This window comes from Cnephaeus nilssonii, assembly GCF_951640355.1.
Source record: "Cnephaeus nilssonii genome assembly, chromosome: 5".
Taxonomy (NCBI): domain Eukaryota; kingdom Metazoa; phylum Chordata; class Mammalia; order Chiroptera; family Vespertilionidae; genus Cnephaeus; species Cnephaeus nilssonii.
The window spans coordinates 69,850,438-69,865,478 of NC_137076.1; the positions used below are offsets into that span (position 1 = coordinate 69,850,438).

The 15,041-nt window shown below is 45.7% G+C and overlaps 1 protein-coding gene across 3 annotated transcripts; it reads right to left on the minus strand.

Moving 5' to 3' along the window:
* Positions 1–297: 297 nt before the first annotated feature.
* Positions 298–6,739, minus strand: SPRY1 (sprouty RTK signaling antagonist 1). 3 transcript variants are annotated; one of them, XM_079771021.1, is made up of 3 exons: positions 6,565–6,739; positions 5,129–5,865; positions 298–2,543 (listed from the first exon to the last, which is right to left on the minus strand). In XM_079771021.1, exon 3 carries the CDS (start codon positions 2,486–2,488, stop codon positions 1,529–1,531), a length of 960 nt encoding a protein of 319 aa, XP_079627147.1. In that variant the 5' UTR covers positions 2,489–2,543; positions 5,129–5,865; positions 6,565–6,739; the 3' UTR covers positions 298–1,528. The 3 variants fall into 3 exon arrangements, with proteins under 3 accessions (XP_079627147.1, XP_079627148.1, XP_079627149.1); XM_079771022.1 differs by lacking the exons at positions 5,129–5,865; positions 6,565–6,739 and adding an exon at positions 4,298–5,086; XM_079771023.1 differs by lacking the exons at positions 5,129–5,865; positions 6,565–6,739 and adding an exon at positions 3,554–4,213.
* Positions 6,740–15,041: the final 8,302 nt, after the last annotated feature.

The following is a 15,041-nucleotide window of genomic DNA, read 5'->3' on the forward strand; positions in this document are numbered from 1 at the left end:
GACACTAAGACCTACACAAAGCCTCTTGCTTACAAAACAGCCAAAGTGGGAGTGATTGTTTATACTAATTACATTTTTACCTCATAGCAACTCACTTGGGAATTTGTTGAAACAGAATTTGGATTACAAATTTTGATTAGTGCATTTTCCAGGAAACATCTAGTTCAAAATTTGAAGTTACCTGTGTCTAGATTCGGGATATTAAGGGGAAGAAATTAAATGAGTGTGCATGAAGAGTCAAAGCAAATGACCAACATCACCATAACAGTACAGGCCAATAAATGAAGAAATCAAGAGACAGTTTTGTTAATTAATATATTTCTGCATTATAGTTAACATATGTACTTTCTTCGTATCACCTTATTTTCCGTTATGTATTGATATTTTGTTATATTCAGACATGAGTACATTTCAACAGTCTTTTGCAATAAATATCATAAAATAATAGATTCGCATAATAAATATTCTTTACAATAAAAAAGTTTAACAGACTTTTGTCTTAAAAATAGTCAGAATTCAACTTTGTGATTTATACATAAAATATACAAAAAGCACCACAATTTGTGGTTAAGGCAATGAAAACACAGAAGAGATTAGACTTACTCAGCTGTTCACTAACCAAGGCAAAGGGACCACTCAGGAGCCAAGATCACTTTAGGCAGCATACTTCTCTGACACCTGCAGATTGATTAGCTATAAATATCAACTTCAGTAACCCAAGTGCCCTCAACGACAAGAGAAATGCGGTGAAAGGTGCGGGATGTGGAAGGAAGATAGCTGAGACCTTCACAAATAAGAAAGCTAGAATGAAGATCAGCAAGATACAACCAATACATCTCCAATGTGAAGATTTACATTGTAGAGTGAACCTTACATACAAAAAACAAACAAACAAAACCATGGCACCTCTACAATAAGACGATGCCAAAACTGAGGGGAGAGAACTCTGAGGGGCAAGAAGGCAGTGGTTAAAGGAAAACGTTTATGTTGTAACAAAAATATATCCCCCGTGCTACTTAAGGGTCCAATGCTAGGAAGATAGCACTAACTGGAGAGAGACTGAATACATAGCTTATTTAAGCAATTAAAGGGCTGCTTTTTTAAACACCAGTTTCCCTGCTCCCGGAATAACCCCATCAAAAACAGCTCTCAATCACTGTCCCCTAGGGGTGTGTGTGTGTGTGTGTGTGTGTGTGTGTGTGTGTGTGTGTGTGGTGGCGGGGAGGGGTGTTGTGTGGGCAACTTTGGAAAGTTGCTTGCAGAACAAAAAGGCTACACAAAACCCAAGCCAGTGGCTCGCAACACCCTCTTGGGGGGTGGCAGAGGCTCTTGTCCTGAGTGGGACCCAGTCCATTCTCATTGATTGTCCGTGAGAGGGTGCCATCCACAAGTCAAGCCTTGGGAACAGGAGGAGAGAAGGCAGGAAATGGGAAAGTCGTAAAGAAGATGAAATCAGTATCAAAGAGCATCTTTTTTCAACAGCCACAGCTCGAAAGTTAGTTCAGGAGGTCCAGACCCACCTCCCAAATCATGAAGGCTTCCCCTGAGCCCGGGAGGGGCAGCTCTCCAGCTTACAGTAGACAGTGTTGGAGTTCTTACACCTGCATCCCGGGCGGTGGGTCCAGTCGTAACACCCCCTGCAGAGCTTCAGGCATCCCTTGGCAGGAGGGTAACAGAGCAAGCAAGGTAGAAACAGAGACAGGGCTCCCATGCACAGGTACCTAGAGCAGCAGTGAGACTGGGAGCAGGAGCAAGGGCTGTCCGAGTACGAGTCGCCCGCGTCGTCGTTGGAGCAGTGGTAGAAGATGCCCTTGACCAAGCACATGCAGGTCCCGTATTCCACCATGCTCTCTGCAGAGCAGAGGCACTGCCGGTCACAGGCCAAGCAGGACGGCAGGGTCCTGGGAGCCGTGCACTCGCCACACTTGCACTTCCCGCACTGCTCACAGATGAACTTGTGCTGGGTCAGGTCCTCTTTCAAAGAGCCCTTCAAGTCATCCACGGTCAGCTGCTTGGGCTGGGTCCGGATTGCCCTTTCAGACCGGTGAGCAGGGACAGGTCTGGCGGGCGGTGACCTCCCCAGCAGCCCCTGCTCAGAAGAGGCGCTGCTACCGCTCCCAGAACTGGCCGCGCTCCCAGTGCTGGTCGACCTGCTCAGCACCGGGCCCCGGGCGTGATGTGAGAGTCCCGCGTGTCCCAGGTGGCTCGCAGGTCTATGCTCGTAGTTGTTATTCACATTAACTGGTATGATTTCGTGAGTCCTCTCGTGCTTTTCTTGTCTTGGGGCTGTTCGAGGAGCAGGTCTCTTCACTACCGACGGTCCTTCCGTGTATTCATTGCTGCCTCTGATGGCTTTGATCTGGTCTAGGGACAAAATAGCAGCAGGTGGGATCTCTCTGTCATAGTCGAGCCTCTGCCGGCTGTCCAGGGCGGGCGGCTGGGTCACGACCAACGAACTGCCACTGCCATGCTGGTTTGGGGGATCCATGTGTAGTGATCTGGAATTTTGGCAATCAGTGGGAACCTGGCATGCATCTGAAATCCTAAAAGGAAATCGAACATGAAAAAGACAGAGAAAATAAATGACAGGAAGTATTTCTTTTAGAGAGGGGGGTTGGGGGGAACCCTGTCAAGTCACACAAATTGCCTAAAGCACCTGGTAGTGATCACCTTCATCAGTGGATTACAGTGATGCTGGGGTCCTGGCCAGAGTCCAATCCGAGAGAGGCCGAGGACCACATCATGGAAGAAGAATTCGAGCAAGAGACCCCATGCCATAAACATTAGGTTATGCAACTTGTAAAAAGCAGAATCAGGAAGTAGTGCCTTCCTGTTGGTGAAACTAACAAATAATGAAAACATGCCCTTGTAGGGAATACTGAGCATAAGCACTGGAATAGAAAGCTCAGTATCAGTCCATCTCCATAAAGGAAAATATCCACTTAAAAAATGGCTTTGATGCTGTTGCTTTTTGCTGTTACAAGCATTTGACTCATGATGAAGAAACTAGTCAAGGTATATACTTCATCCATTAAAAAAGGAGATTCCAAACTAAAATGGAGTCTCAGAATAAGAAGTCGTTTTCTGTAGCAACCAGGATTTTCAAACTAGCTCATTATTAATGTACGAGACGCAAAATGAATACAGACGAATATAGCAGTTCTTGGTGTTTATAGCTACAAAAGTGTGTGTGTGTGTGTGTGTGTGTACACGCGCGAGCATGAGCACACACACACACACACACAAACCTCCATGTACAGTTCCATTCATGTTGAAGAGTATTCACATTTGAAATCATGAAAAGACTTTTTAAAGTTTAAATAAGGGCTCACTCACATAACAAGATAACTTTTCGTGCACAAACAAATGTTAGGCCTTTAAAGCAGTACGGGGAAATCCATTTCAATTATCTGTATTTCCTCTAATTTAACAATCTGCATTTCCATGACAGCCTGATTTTCAAAAGCACTGCCAACTCTGAATTAACATGCTGCTTGTAATAAAAATAAGTACGGCAATACCCTGATAAAAACGAGCAGTTGCGTTTCCTTACCAGCAGTAAAAGACTTCTCATTTATAATGCATTCCTTATAAAACAAACGACCAAACATAAAAACGTTTCCGTTTTCAATTAGTGGTAAACTAGAATATTTTTCACACGAATTCCTCCCAAAGCCTACAGATTCCCCTCAACTCAAGAATGAAAAGAAAAACGCCCTTTCTCCACTGCCCCTTCGAGCCAACGATAAAATAAAATAAAAATACAACCACCACCAGCTTAAGGAATAAAGCCAAAAAGAAGTCCATTTCATCTAATAACTAGAGCGAAGATCTTGTATGTTCATTTCTGGGGGTCCCTTCCCTCGTCCTCCCAAGATTCTGCCTGATTCTTCCTCCTCTGTACCTGGGGACCCACACGCTCACACCCTGCTGGGTGCAATCCCCGAGTCCTTAAAAGCCTGAGAAAAACCAGCCCGTGGCCCCTGCACACCCCTCCTCCTCACAGCTCGTTAACCCAGGGCTTGGAGGTAAGGAGTGTGTCAGGGAACGAAGGACACGCGATGGAGACGGGCTGGAAGAGTGTAGAAAAGCCCCAGGCACGCTGTGCCCCGCGCTTTCCCTGACCGTGGCCACCAAGCTCCTGCTGGCCGGGAAGGCCCGCAGACAGTGCGCGAGCCACCCCTGCTCTGAAGCCAGGCCCCCCGGGCGGCAGGTACAGTCCCCACCCACCACCCCGACACGCTCCCTGGCTCTGGGCAAGCGGTCCGCCCCGCGGAAACACGACCCAAGTCGGTACCTTCTCGGACAAGTCCCTCACACCCTGAGGACCGCCGTGGGCTCTCCAAAACCGGTTTGCGTCCCCACCGAGGCGGCGCACAGATCCCGGGCGGGCCCGCGGCACGGACGGCCCGCCGCGCGCGGCCGCACCTGGGCGCACAGCGGCCTCCTAGGGCCGGGGACGGAGGCGCGGGCCGCGGCCGCACCGCAGCGCCGCCACAGCGCCCGGCCGGCGGGGGAGCGCGCCCTCTGCGCTCCGAGCCTGGAGCGCTGAATAAATAGTTGACGGAGAGGAAGGAAAAGGAAAAAGTTATGAATGAAAACAAGTTCTCTCCCCCGCTCCAGCGGGCGGGGGGGCGGAGGCGGAGGTGTCCATGACTCGGAGGGCGGGCTGCCCTTTAAAGGGGCCGCGCCGTCCCCCGCCGCTCCGCGGGCTGGCAAACGGGCAGAACGTGGGGCTGGGGGACGCACGCGGGTTTTGTCTGCGGGGGGACGCGAATTCCGGGGTCTGCTCACCGCACGCGCGCGCGCGCGCACACCAGTCCACACGCGCGCACATGCGCGTGCACACGCCCGAGCGCGCTCACGGCTCCGCCGGGTGCCCCGTCGCAAGGGGACCCCGCCACAGAAAGCCCGAGGCCCGCACAAACCAAAAAGCTCCAAGGCCTCCGGGAAGTAACCCCATCAGACTCCTCGCACCCGCCTCTCACGTGGAGGGTTCCCCCCAAAGGACGCCCGGGCCATGGCGCCGCCGCCGCTTCAGGAAACGGGACGGACACCCTGCCTGGTTGTCCGCCCACCCGGTCACTGGCCCGCGCCCGCACCTGCCGCCCGCCCGCCCCACACTCACCTAGGCCGCGGCGGGGGCGGGGGGCCCAGGTCCCGGTGCGGGCGGCGGGCAGGCGCCGCATCAAGCGCGGCAGGGCGGGCGAGGGGGCATGGCCCGCGCCGCCGCCGGGCAGGAGCGCTCCCCGCGGCCCCCTTCCGGCCGCGGAGCTCACGGCTCCGGCACACACCGCTCACAGCGCGCCTTGGCCTCGCGGCTCAGTAGCATCCACCTCCGGGCTCTTCTCGGGCAGCTCGTCCGAGAGCCAGAGCGCAGTCCCCGAGGTCGGCGGCTCCGAATCCCGGGCAGCAGGGGAGCGGCGGCGAGGTCAGTGCGCGCCGCGCGCGGAACAGAGGGCTCCTCGGTGCGGATCGCTGCTCGCGCGCAAGGCAGCAGTCGACGGGCAAAGCTCCACGTCCGGACTCTGGAGTCTCCGCGGCCCGGGTCGAGTCTCGAACCGGCGTCTGCGACGGGGCCCAGGAGCGCACGCCCGCGAGGCCGAGGCCGCCGCTCCCGGGGGTGGGGGTGGGCCTTTTTACCCGCTCTTTTAGAGGGGCGGTGAAGGGAACGAGGTTGGGGGGCTCTCTTGGGGGAAGAGGCGGGGCGTCGTCCGGCCCGCGCAGGTCCAGGCACTGTCCCGATCCGCACTCTGCGCAAGTGGGGCGCCGCGTCCCGGGCGCTGCGGTCTCGGCAGGTCAGCCTCCCGGGCCAGCGTTCACTCCCGGTCCTCCGAACCTCCTGCTCATCAGCCGAGGAGCCTGCTACAGAGGGTTGGAGATAAAAACACGTTAATTTCCCTCTTTCCCGGCGCTTGGACGCGGGGCGGGCCGCCCGCCGCCCGCTGCCATGTGCTGGCTGTTGCTGCTCCCCGTGATTGACAGGCCGGCGCACAGTCGGCGTGTCAGCCGAGAACCAAAGTAACATGCAATCTTGCACGTTTTTGCCCAAGTGCTTTTGCCCCCTTGGAATGCCCGAGAGTTCAAACCGCGTTCAAGCAACGCCTCTGCGCATTGGAAATCAATACACAGAGACGGGAAATTCAGGTTTTGAACAATTGCTTCTCCGACAATGCCTAAACCAACACGCATTTGGTCCACACGCCGAGCGCCAGCCCCTCTTCCGCACAAACCACCCAGTTTGCCACACACCGGACCGCTTCAGACTTTAAACTTGTTACTTCTCGGATAAGGAGGGGGGGGTGTGGGGGAATCAAAGGGACCCTGCGGGTTTTCTTTTCTCTAACTCCCCCCCCCCCCCCCCGCCTCCCCCCGCCCCCCTCCCGCGATAGCATTTACTTTAAGAGCACTGGTTTTAGCAGCGGGAAGGCTACTGGAAATTCGAATTGCAACCACATATAAAAGCGAGTTCAAAGAAACATTCAGTTCCTTGCAAAAGCCAACATTTCTCACCTAATCTTTCCTAAAACGCCTACAGAAGGAAAGGAAGAAAACGGCTCTTACCTAACGCAAAGGTTGGAAATTGCTTTCCAGGCACGTTTACAGCGGCCGTAGCTGTTCCTTATCCGCGGCAGGGAGCTCTGTCTGCTGCTATCACTCTGCAAACCACTGCATGCCTTACAGAGCAATCCCACTCTAGCTCCCCACAATTTCAGTTCCTCGCCTCCACCTCCACCTCCACTCCAAGACACGCCTCCCGTGATATCATGTGTCAATCACATGGCTGCCTGAAAACCTGGAACAGGATTTCCCCAACAGTTGTTTCCTCTTTCGTTGTAAGTGCACCAACTTGGAAATGTTGCACTGTACACGCGTGCAATAAACATCCTCTGAAAGGACGCCTCTGACAATCCTGCAAATGCAGTTTGCCATAAAATAATACCTTCAAATTCACTCATCAACCTTCAGTTATCTCAGTAAAAAAAAATATGGATTCTATCTTTAAAGTTGAATTAGAAAGTAATTTTGAAGAATAAAAGATTAAAAAGTTGTATGTGAAGCCATCGCTTCTGATCAGCTAGAGAAAAAAATGCATATTGACATAAAAAGATGATAATATTACAGTTCCTATTTAAAGCAAAATTCAGAATATGCAAAATCTGAAAGTTTGAAAGGTGGACTCCTTACTGCAAATGTGTAAAACAATATGTCATAGAGCTGGAATTTCTTGCTGTCCATTTTATCATACTTGCTTCATCTTGATTTGTGATGTAATTTCTCAAAAATCAATCAAACTTTAAAATTCCAAATTCCTTCAATTTTGTAATATATTTGTATACTTTTGCAAAAAAAAAAAAAAACAAAGCCCAATCCATGTATTTTTTAAATCAGCTAAATGCCAACCAATTAAAATAGAAATAATTTACCAAAAAGCTTTATAATTCTATTGTCACTGGGGTTTAAAAAATCATTTTTACCAGTAGGAAACTTGCTTTTTGTTTCCTTTGAAACTACTAGATTTTAGATGTTTATTATCAAAATCACACTTAATGCTGCAGTTAGGCTAACTAAGGTAAAATTTAAGGTTCCTCGGAGACTTTTAAAAGACACCTAAAAATAAAAAACACATAGTAAGTGGAAAGGAAATATTTTCTCCAGGTACTACATTTAAGAAGTAACTTAAAGTCTTTGGGAAAACAAACCAAACAAAATAAAACTCCAGGATTAAGTCCCATATAAATCTGAGTATTGAAATTTCAGTTCAAAGTAATTGTTAAATCTCCTCCTTCACAACAACAAGTGATTCTGTTTTGAAACTGGCTTTTTTCTATACTGGACTTACACATGTTTGAGCTTTAAGGTGTCTTTGGAATTACCTGTAAGGAACCTAGGGCAGTGCTAAGACCATCAGCAAGAAAAAAGCAGCACCAGAAAATAACATAGACCAATACTCATATTTACTCTTGCTCTTGCTCTTTTAAATTGTAGTAAAGTAGGCTGTTTAAAAAGATACAAATCAACTTTATCGTAAACATTTTCTATTTTTTCATAGATCTCATTATATTCTGGGATGTAATGAACTCTAATGATGGATAGGCTTTTTTACCATTATGAATTGATGTGTAATCATCAAATCAGAAATAGAATATCACATCATGGTACCTTATTTGGTTCTCCAAAATTGTTTTCTCAGCCATCCTCACCCGTTTGGGATGGGAGGTCAGTTCACCAATATGATAAAACCAGGAGAGGGAGCACTCAACATTCCACTTCCATAAATCCTACCAAATAGGTTCCATGGATCCCTATCACAAATAAACTTCCAACTCTTTCCACCATAGATGTCTGAAATTACAATTTCCATGAGATTAAGTATTTTTAAATTATAATAATCTATAAAATGTGTGACATTTTATCTATAACACCTATCTATACATGGGTCATATTCTATTTAGAAATAAAATATTACATGCACAAAGTTGACCAGTGACCCTTTACATCATTTAGCACTAAAATGCATCAATATATTTTTCTTTACATACTAGATTACAAATAAATAGAGGGATAGCCTTGCCACCCTGGATCTAGAAGACATTTAAAAACCATTTCCTTTTGATTGCCTACAACTATAAGACTTTATAGAAATTCTAAATTTTCAGCTTAAAATAGACAGTGTTTTTTTTGTTTAGTAAGTTTAATTACTGTGCACCTTGGCTACAATTATATAGCTGGAGTATAAAATTCTGAGAAGGAAAAACAATGTAAATAAATATCCTTGGGAAAGTCTTACAAAAATTTTCAGTTTACTATATTAAGATATATCTAAATGAATAAAGTGGATGGAAACTGAGCCCTGACTTGTTCATTGTCATGTGAAAACAAGATCAGCCATCTCTTCTGTTGATTTGATTTTTGGGAGAAAAAAAAAAAGGTAAAATGAAAAAACAATCCAGTAACTCCACCCAACTGCTAGTGATTTAAAACAAAAACAAAAACGTGGAGTACAGAGAGGCTTAACTTATTCATTTATCTACTTTATTTGCCAAAATTGCAGACCCACAATGTATTCCGAGCTCTCGAAAAATAATACCTTAGTAATTCTTGTAATGTGTCTGCGGAGTCATGATAACAAACCCAGTCTTTTATCTTGTTGAGAAGCAAACAAAAATAATCACAGAAGTTGGTGAGTTAGGTTATGAGTATCTAATAAACCAATGAAGAGCCAAGAACAAAACCAAGTCTCTCCTTTTAGGGCAATAGTCACTGTATTACTGTACTTCCCAAGAAAAGCTGGCAAGCACAGGCCATTTTATTTTCAGTTTCCTTTTGTAAACAATCTTTGTAGTTGACAGAAATAGACCAACATACTCGGTAAATTTTCCATAAACATTCTCTTCATTTTCGTAAGCGTAATTCTCATCCTGCCCTATTTGAAATACAAATGTTCTGTATTAGTTTCAAATTCTGGAGGTGGGTAAACCCAGCTATACATTCAGTAAATTACACTGAATGATTTGTGGGATCCCTGTCAGCTCTATAATTCCACACCTCGCCATTTGTGTCCTTTGTCACAAGTGACTGTTTTCCTACAAGTTGTAGGAAAAGAAAGACATGCAGATGGAAGGGCTCTGAATTGGTGCCTACGTGTCATATTCCTTCACAGAGAATCAAAGGGACACGTTAGACAAACTGCATCACTTCTATGTAGCAAAGATCTGACTAATTAAATGCACACGGTAGGATTGTTTGAGGACACACCTTTGCTCTGGTACAGTCTTCGTTTCTTCTCTAGACAACTGAATAATAAAACCGGTTTCTCTCCTCCTCCATGATAGTGTTTCCTTCTGAGCCCTCACTTGTTCATTTTAAGGAGAAAACAGGATTTTCCATCTCTTCTGCTGATTTGGTTTTTGAAACAAGAAGTGGAGTGGCCCTTATAATGACCACTTGGTGTCATCTTAGATTCTGATCGGCAAAAGTTACTAATCTCCCATTTCCATTTCTACCTACTGCTAGCTTCATCTTCACAGACAAGTGCATAAAAACGTAGCTTAATTTAAACTTGTAACTGCCCCCCACAGATAGAAGAGTAAAAAAACAAACAAACAAACAAAAACCACGTTTTCATTAAAACAAAAACAACTTAAAAGTCTTGCCCACTTTCATCTTTAATTCCTATTGAAATAACCTACGCCAAAGACTATATAGTTTATCCTTTCTATGGGAAAATAAAAGTACAATATTTATTTGATGAGTGAATCTAGGCATGTCTTCTATCAGAATGCCTAATATTGAAAGAAAAAAAAAAAACACAAAAAACTTACAAGAGGTTTTCTTTTTAAAAGAGAATTGATTGCGTTTTCTCTGATTTGCAATTCTCTTGGAACATTCTAAATAATTCCACTCATAGAAACGTTTCACAAGGTCTGTAGTAACCGGTGGGATGTATATATTAAATTCTGAGTTTTTACGACACCCTTCTTCTGTGTCATGGTCTATAAATTTAGCTGAGATGCCCGATTTTCTCATAACAACCCCAGGTCCAGTATGGCGAGTGTGAAAATGACATGGTGTTGAGAAAAGACCATCGGGCGTAGGGTCAGTTGATGTGGAGTTCACGTCCCAGCTTTGTCACTTTCTAGTTGGGTGGCGAGCCTTCCTGATTCCTCTCAGCCTGCTTTCTTGTTACTAACCCGAAGCAATAAACCATGCTTCGCCTTCCCATGTCACCGCGCAGGTGGGCTCAGCACGTGGGCAGTGCTTTCTGACCTCTCCAGCTCGGTATAGATTCGTGCGTGATCATCGCCTTGAACACCCTGTGTGATGAAGAAACGTTTCGGGTCCCCCTTTCCTGGTGCTTCATCCCCCAATACTAAATGCGTCTGTCTTCTACTTGTTTCAAGTTAGTTCCGTTTTACTTTTGTTTTTCTCAAACTGAACGCTTAGGTTTAAGTAATTGAATGCTGTGTGTGGTGTGTGCGTGCATGTGTGTGTACGTTATGGAGAAGCTAACTGCCAATAATTTCAGATTATGGAATTTAATGAGCCCTGATCGCTTCAATACTTATCTGGAATTTTTAATCTTTTACATTTTACTTCTAGTGAAGATAAAGGTCATTGCAAATATTAACAGGCACATCTATAACATTTGTAAACTCTGTGATCATAAAGAGTAAAATAAAAGCAGATACATGTTTTTTTAAAAAGTAACTGAATAACAATTTACAAGTTGAAAATAAGTAGAAAATTAAAAACAAAACAAACAAACAAACAAAAAAAAAAACACGATCCTTACACATATTTCCCGAAAGTACATTACTGCTGCTTCTTTTGGATAATCTCTTAGAATGTTAATTGTGATCATAAATATGGCAGATAAACTTCTGTCCATTACCAAAGTACTTTATGAATCTTAATGGTGTGTATTCATTTTTTACATTGGTAGCAGAGATTATTTCATATAGCCAATGCATTGCAACTAACCAAAAACCTATGAAACGCCACCTATTGTTGAAAACAAGTCATTTCAAAGTTCAATCAAAACCTGGAAAATGTGACTGAGCCCTGGAATTGGGTATTCATGTTGACCACGGTTGTAGAGGGCCGTGCCCAACTGTAGGCTAATGTATGTGTTCTGAGCACACGCGAGGTGGGCTAGGCTAAGCTACGATGCTTGGTAGGTTAAGTGTGCTAATGCAGTTTCAACTTACAACATTTTCAGTTTACAATGGGTTTTTCGAGATGTAGCCCACCCCAAGTGCAGGAGCATCTGGACCTGTTCTAAGTTACTACTTTGAGTAGGTAAGCACCTTTTGGATACATTCGTCCTAATGTGTTGGTTAAAAGTCAGTATCGCTACTTCGTTGCCTTTCCATTGATGGTGCAGCTTCAGGCAGGCACAGTGGTTTGGGCTTTTCCATGCCTCCAAAAGCATCCAGGATCAAAGAGGATACCAGGTGGTCATTATAAGGGCCACTCCACTGCTTGTTTCAGAAATCAGATCAGCAGAAGAGATGGTAGTCTTGTTTTCTTTCGAAAATGTAGAACGAGTGAGGGCTCTGAGGGGAACACTTACTGTTATGGAAGAAGAGAGAAGACTTTATTCACCTTCTTGCCGGGTGCTCTCCTCCCCCACCTTGCTTGCTAAGCCACATGGAGTAGGAAAAATGATCCCGGGGAATAGCAAATTGCTCCCATCCAAGACCATGCACCCGGGGCTGTGGCTCCTCTGGTTTTTCCTATATTCTTCTTCCTCTCACCTTCCCACCACAGGGACTTTCACAGGCAGTGTCTTTGTGAGACAGATTCCTGCCCAGGGCCCGTGGTGTCCACGTGCATGTTAGTGCTTGAAGCGCTGTATTTAAGATCCCAAATTTGCCTTTGAATTCAAGACTATTTTTGAATTCAGGAACAAATATAATACAGGAACAAATCAGAGGTTTCAATCAAGAGACATCTGGACGTAAAAGAAAGGTCTGTCTCTTATTAACACCTTTCTCCCCAATCCTTCCCCCCACCACACACACACACACACACACACACACACACACACACACAGGTTAAGTGTAAAAAATGGGACAGCACTGAAGATCAGATATGGTAAATAGAATTCCTAGGTAGGTTATATGAAACCTAATGAGAAATGAGTGAAATTTACCTTATTGTGGGATGCAATTCCTGGGGGATTTCTCCGGGCAGGTCATTAAACTGCTTCTTGCCCTGTCGCCGTTTAGCCAAGACAGCATGGTGCATACACAAATGTGATCAGCATGCTTTAACTTTTGTTCTCTGTGTGGCACTAGGATGCACACGCAATCTGCTCTTTTCTGACTACAAGGTGAACCCTCTGAGCCCCTTTGCTTGTGCCATGGCCCTCGTGGTGTCTACGCAGATGTCACACAGAAACGGGATGCCCAGCACCCCTGTGGCTCCGACCTCTCCGTTCCCATCTTCCACCGCCTGCATGCTCACCGCAGCAAAGCCATCAGAGCCAAAGTGTTCAGAGCCGTTGCACTGAAATGTGTTATATCGTGATTTGTTGGGCAGGGAGCGTTTTCTGCCTCTAGGGGATTTGTGTTGAATCATCAACACTATTCCCAGGAAGATGTTTATTAAAAATGAGGAAATAGCAAATGCCAGGAGATATTTTAAGTGAATGTGTTGCTTTTACTTTTTAACGTGCACTTGCACCTTATTCCTGCTTTGTTTTTAATTTTGTACAGAAACCTCACTGACACCGTGTGGCTTAGCCTCTTGCCCCGGGATTTTCCTTCCCTCTGGTGACAGGTGGGTCTGTGGTCAGTCACCTGCTCCCTGGGGCTTTGGGTTTGCGGGTGAAGGAAGTGAGGGGGAAAGGAGAGGGAAAAGGACATCCGGGAAGACGGAGAGGGGCGTCTTAACTGGCAAAAAGTCTAAACAGTAAGTTATATTCAAAAATAAATGTAGGCGTATGCCTTGTATACTACATATTAAAACCTAAAGTTTCAGAAAGAGTAATGTTAAACCGTCGTTTACTGTCCCATAATTATTTAATACAGTCATTCTGGGTTCTGCCTTCTGTTTTGAACAGTGACCTTTCTACTGAACAAGAACACATCTACCAGGTCTGAATTATTGCAAGTTCCAACGTGGGTTCTGAATTAATGAGATTAATGAGATTTTTTTTACACTACCCAGGGAACTGATCCTGGGGTAGGAGTTTTATTAATGAGTGGCCCTGCCCTCCACGACAGTGTGCCATTTGATGGGTGTATTTTCATAAGGCCCCGTGCAAACATCACTAATTGGCTCTCGCTCGGTTCCCTGTGACAGTCAGGATCCTGAGCATACATCACAGCAGCGACCCGGCTCCACCAGAGGAGGCTGGGGGCTGAGGCTGCTCCTTACGTAACAGTGTCATAGGAAGGTTATGCTGTGAACGCTGGTTTCAAGGATATTTCAGGCTTACCTCGAAGATATTGCAGGTTTGGTTCCAGACCACTGCAATAAAGGGACAATCTAGCCCTAACCGGTTTGGCTCAGTGGATAGAGCGTCGGCCTGCGGACTGAAGGGTCCCAGGTTCGATGCAGGTCAAGGGCATGTACCTTGGTTGCGGGCACATCCCCAGTAGGGGGTGTGCAGGAGGCAGCTGATCGATGTTTCTCTCTCATCGGTGTTTCTGACTCTCTATCCTTCTCCCTTCCTCTCTGTGAAAAATCAGTAAAATATATATATATATATATTTTTTTTTTTTTTTTAAAAAGGGACAATCTAGCCTGGTCTGTGCGGCTCAGTAGTTGAGCGTGACCTATGAACCAGGAGGTCACAGTTCCCTTCCTGGTCAGGGCAAATGCCCAGGTTAAGGACTCAATTCCCAGTGTGGGGCGTGCAGGAGGCAGCCGATTAATGATTCTCTCTTCATTGATGTTTCTATCTCTCTCTCCCTCTCCCTTACTCTCTAAATCATATTCTAAATTCCAGATTGGGGATTTTCACAAGTAGGAAATCAATAAATATATATTTAAAATAAATAAATGAAGAGACAATCTAAATAAAGCAAGTCCCATGAATTTTTTGGTTTCCTAGTGTCTATAAAAGTTATGTTTACACTATACTGCAGTCCATTAAGTGTGTGATAGCATTATCTATAATAATAAAAGCATAATATGCTAATTAGACCAGACAGCTGAATGACCTTCCTGACGTCCTTCCGGGCAACCTCCGGATGAAGCCGGGGCTGCGAAGGCCGAGCCCTTGGCATGAATTCGGTGCATCGGGCCTCTAGTGTCTAAAATAAGAATGGATGTACCTCAATTAAAAAATACTCTATTGCTAAAAAATTCTAACCATCGGCTGGGGCTGAGGCTTCAGTGAGTGGTCAGCTTTTCGCTGGTGGAGGGTCTTGTCTGGATGTTGATGGCTGCTGACTGGTCAGGGTGGTGATTGCTGAAGGTTGGGGTGGCTGTGGCAATTTCTTAAAACCAGATGACAGTGAAGTTTGGCGCTTGGATTGATTCTTTCTTTCATGAATGATTTCTCGGCAGCATGCGATGTGACCTGA